The sequence below is a fragment of the Erigeron canadensis genome, chromosome 1 (assembly GCF_010389155.1).
Source record: "Erigeron canadensis isolate Cc75 chromosome 1, C_canadensis_v1, whole genome shotgun sequence".
Classification (NCBI taxonomy): Eukaryota; Viridiplantae; Streptophyta; class Magnoliopsida; order Asterales; family Asteraceae; genus Erigeron; species Erigeron canadensis.
This window is the reverse complement of record NC_057761.1, coordinates 17,140,259-17,145,670: the sequence shown is the minus strand read 5'-3', so window position 1 is coordinate 17,145,670 and position 5,412 is coordinate 17,140,259. Positions and strand designations below refer to the sequence as shown.

At 34.8% G+C, this 5,412-nt stretch overlaps 1 protein-coding gene across 1 annotated transcript; it reads left to right on the top strand.

The window, feature by feature from the left end:
* The first annotated feature begins 263 nt into the window (after window positions 1-263).
* Window positions 264-695, top strand: LOC122585543. The gene has a single exon (XM_043757675.1). It carries the CDS (start codon window positions 264-266, stop codon window positions 693-695), a length of 432 nt encoding a protein of 143 aa, XP_043613610.1.
* The last annotated feature ends 4,717 nt before the right edge of the window (window positions 696-5,412 follow it).

Here is a 5,412-nt window from a genome sequence, read left to right as displayed (position 1 = left end):
GGGATAAAGATCTTCTATTGATCGAGTTCTCGTACAATAACAGCTATCACACTAGTATCCAGTGTGCACCATTCGAGGCCTTATACGGTCGTAAGTGCAGATCAACACTTTGCTGGCTAGACGCCGGTGAAAGATTCTGGATGAAGCTCCAGGTCGTATAGTTCAATATAGACAAAATAGTTGTTATCAAAGAAAAGCTTAAGGCTGCTTAAGACAGACAAAAGTCCTATGCGGACAAACGCCGTAAACCTCTAGAGTTCGAGATGGGCGATAAAGTTCTATTAAAAGTTTCCCCATGGAAAGGTACTGCCCAGTTCGGCAAGAAGGGCAAATTGGCGCCTCGATACATTGGACCTTATAAGATCATTAAACGTGTGAGACCAGTAGCGTACAAACTGGAACTACCGTTAGAACTTGGCAATGTTCATGACACCTTTCACGTGTCCAATCTCAAGAAGTGCATGGCTGACGACACGACTGTCATTCCTGTTAAGGATGTTCATATAAACGAAGGGCTCGAGTTCATTGAAGAGCCCATCGAGATCATTGATAAGGATGCTAAACAGACTAGACAGACCAGCATACCACTAGTTCGTGTACGTTGGAGCGCTAGACACGGGTATAATGATACCTGGGAACGTGAGGACTTCATTAAGAAGAAGTACCCTCATCTTTTCGATTGGCAAGACTCTTAATTTCGAGGACGAAATCCTCCACGTGGGGGAGAATGTAACAACCGTCTTAGAAATGTTCTTAATAAGTTCTTAAAAATGTACATTTGCCACTTGATCAGCCAGACAGTTCAATTTACCTAAGTTCCTGACGTACTTTAGACCTAAATTATGTGCTTATATGAATGTCAATTTGATCTTAAATCTTGATTTAGTAGACGAGTTCATGATTATGTTCAATGAGATATTAAAGTTTGGTTCATAAACGTTCGTGTTCATAAAAGTTCTAGTTCAAAATGTTCGCAAATGGTCATTGCATTTATTGAAGTTCATTAATATGGGAAAGGTTTATATAGAAAAGGATGAGAACCCTTGTAAAAGAAGAAAACACATTCCATCTTCTTCATCTCTTTTCTTTCTCTCACTAAAACACATAGTTGCAGCCACCATTTTCACACAAAATTCACCCTTTGATTTTGGATTGTTAAATCAAAATCATTTGTACTTTTAGCATCCTTGTGATAATCAAAGCATATTTCCGGAATCAAATCTCAGTTAACAACAACATTTTATGAGTTTTTGATCAAAATAAAATTAAACTTTTTCAAGTTTATGTTCTTGATGATTTGGTCCAATTTTGTTATGAAATCGTGTTAATGATTAATGGGTTTGTGTCTAAAGGTGTTTAATAACATTTGTGTGAACAAATTTGGGTCATAACATGCTTTAATTTACAAAACCCATTTTGTGAAAGTGAAAGTAAACTTGTTCTTGAGGTTATGACTTGTTCATGTGTTATTTGATCTTGAAAAGCATTACAAGTGTTAATGGTAAATGTTATTGTGCATATATGTACAAGTTCTATGTTCTAACATGTCCCGGAATCGATCTAAATCTTCGTGCTATGTTCAGTTCTTGTTCCAGCCCGTTTGGACAGTGGGACGGTCTTGAAATGGGACGATCTTGGTCCCCAACATCGTCCTAGGCTGCCATCTTTGGTTCCTCGTACTTGCTTGTTCGATCTTGTGTGGTGTTGGAATGTTGTTGGTACATTAATGGGTAACTGATCCTTTGGATCGGTTTTGCTCAAACACTTGTTCTTAAAGTGATCTTGTACTTGTTCATTACCCTTGAAAACCTAGGACGATTTTCAGTTGTCTACTAAGACGATTTTGTTCCCAGTCCTTTAGGACGATCTTGTTCAATGTACTTAAAATGAGTTTGGGCTTGTGTACCTTGAAACGATCCTAAACCTGATTGAATTCAAAACGATCTTGAGCCATTACTTTGAAACGATTCTGAACTAATTAATCACTAGGACGATCTTGAGCTACCTAGTCACTAGGATGATCTTATATACTACAGCTAGAACGATCTTGAATTTCAAAGCCAATGGGACGATATTGCTAGCCAGAGGGGTGGTCTTGAGTACTTCCAAACCCTAGGACGACTTGGTTCAATCATAAAACAACATGTACTTGTTCTATATCATACCACACTTGATCCCTAATCACCAAATCAGTTCATAACATCATTATCACTTGATGAAACATATTAAAGGCTACTTATTAACATCAAGACTAGTTCACGAATCGATCTAAAACGACGTACAAAGTGCAAACCCTAATTGAGTACACATAAGGAATGTTCTATCTAAAATACTAAACTACGAGTTCTATGAACAACCAAATTGAGTTCTAAATGCTAAAGTCCATTATTAAAGACAAGTTTAACTCATTAACACGATAAGTACTTATGTGTGAGTTCAAAGACGTTCAGTTCGAGTCCAGTTCATGTACTTAAAGTTCATTTAAACTCTTTTGAGTCAAAACGTTCAAAGATCTTCAAAGGACCAAATCATCAGTTCATCAAGGAAATTTCAGTGATTGAATAATCACATGAACTAATATACGTATTTGTGTGTGATCAATGATATGTACTTAGGCTTTCATCAAGACGTGCTTGGATTGTGATAGATATAACTTATCTATCCCTGTACTTGTTCTCTGTGCTTGTTCTCTTTGCTTGTACCAGATCACTGTGAGTTCACTAATCCCCCATTCGTACATTTGTTCAAAGTTCTTTATCGGGGACTGAAAAGCATGAAAACTATTTTGTACTAGTACATATGTTCTTGAACTATTTTACGTACTATACTATGAGCTTGATCTTGAACTACTTATGAAATGATTCTTAAACTGTTTTAAGGAGTATTTAAGTCTTGAATGGGCAAGATCTTAAATACAATTATACTACTGTACTTGATCTTTAGCATGTTCTAGTTCTTACTCGTTCTTGTTCAGTACTTGTTCACCACTGCTAATGTACATCCCACAGTTCAGGGAATGAACCGTAGGTAATAATGGACAGCGCTGTTTAAGGTAGGCCCACCCTCATTCTCCAAAGTTCAGGAGAATGCATATTACTTGTTCTTGTTCTTGTCATTGTTCTGACAAAGATCTTACTTGAAGTGCTTGAGCTATATGAGCATATTATCACATTAAAGTTCAGTTCTGGCCAATCGGTTTAGCAGTAACAACCTATATCTAAAGTTCATTATATGTTCAACGTGCAGATCTTGACCTAGTTCTTATTATTATGAAGTACTTATGTTCAACGTGCAGATCTTGACCTAGTTCTTATTATTATGAAGTACTTATGTTCAACGTGCAGATCTTGACCTAGTTCTTATTATTACGAAAGTACTTTGGTTCAACTTACAAAACTTATGATCTTGTTCTTACGATCTTGTTCTTATTACACATATATACTTATATGTAAGCTAAAATTACTTTATGTGAATCTCACCAACTACTTTCATAGTTGACCTTTTGAACTTACATGCTTTTCAGGATAGGTTAAGTAAGATCTTGTTAGCATAGGAGTCTTCCCTTCTAAGCTCATCCTATTGGTGATCGTTCAAGCGTACAAGTTCTGGAGCTATGAAGACTTTCCTTGCTAGTTCAGTTCAAGACTTTGGTCCATTAAGACAATTGTTTTGTCTTTCAGATATTGACTATTTTAAGTTCATTTATGTTCTATAATAACAATCGTACTTCTGTTCTTTGATTTATCAATGGCTGTGTTTGAGCTTGTACTGTGTGCAATTGTGCTTATCTGTGCATCCCGTATATTCCGCTTTAGCGGGGTGTTACAGTTTTGGGCCTGAGTTGAAACATGAAAGAGGTGCATGTGATCAATATAAAGCTTTTACATTATTATGGGACATAAGACTTAGATCTACTCTATCAAAATAACAAGTCCCAAGTAATCTAATAAAACACATATTCGATAAGTGGTTGATGATATTTGATACATGCGAAATTGAATCAATCAAGAAGACCTTGAAGACCATTTATGAAGACAATGTTGCTGGCTGCACGAATCATATTAGAGAAAGCTACATCAAGGGAGCAAGAACAAACTCTAGCAAGCTACATCAAATGAGGGACAAAGTCAGTAGCTACAAGCAGTTTCAAGCAGTTGTCACACAAGATCGGGCTTTGAAGATTCAAAGACCTATGCTGAATTCAGGGGGAGCATTATACACGTTGTACTCTTTTTCTCTTAACTAAGTTTTATCCCACTGGGTTTCCTTAGTAAGGTTTTAACAAGGCAACATAACTAGTGTATGATTACTCATATATATTTGAGGGGGAGTGTTATGTAACAAATATATATGAATATACTCCGATACTATCCTTATCTTGTAGTCAAAGGGAAATCCCTAATTTCCCTCTATTTACCTTATATGTACCTATCAATACTCTATATATTGTAACTCTTGTTAATGAGAATAGACATACAGAAACCTTTCTCCTTCCTTCTCTATTGTGTCATTACCATCATCTTCTTTATCATCTTTTAATCTTGTATATTATCATTGTTCGTGGCTATTAGTGATCCAAGATCAATACTTTCTAACAGATATCAAACTATCTAATCAAATTCAAACATTATTATTTTTGTAACAACATTATTGTTCTGGTAAGTTATTGATTATCTGATTATAATTATTGAAAACACATATCTTATTTGTATGAGGAAATTTCAAAGACCCCTTTGAAGGGTGTTTGAGAATGCGTTTTGAAGTAATTATTTGATTATTACATTCGTAAAACGCAAATAATCTAAAAAAGTGTTTGTGTAAAAAGTGACTATCTACTATGGAAACGCAGTTTTAAAAAAGCATGCACGTACCTGCTTTTTTAAAACGAACGCATATTTTATTTTGAAAACACATAATCTATTTTGTAATGACCTTTTACACTCCATTCTTGAGTTTTTTTTATAAAGGATAGGAAAAGAAAAGATTAGAAAATTCTCTCATTTTGCATTCGGGGAAGAAAAGAAAACAAAGGTGTTTTGGATGTAAAAACTTTCCTCCCATTTTTGGGAGGATTCGGATGGAAAAACTTTTAACTTAAGTGTATAATTATCAATTTACCCTTATTACCTAAAGACAACCTTAAGGATGAAAGGACATAATTGTAAAGTTATAACTTTTTTCCCTTTCTTTTCTTTTCTTTCTAACTCAAGAACGCTATTAACTTTATATTTTGTTTTCTTTTCATTAATTTTCCAAGTAACTCGACAATGCCTTTTTTATATATAATTTTTTTCTTTTCTTTCCTAATCTAATCTTTCCCTTTTTTATCCTTAAAAAAAAAAATTCGAGAATGCATAGTTAGTAGCAAAAGAAAAGCCAAAACCCTTCTTACTCTCTTCTCAACATATATAC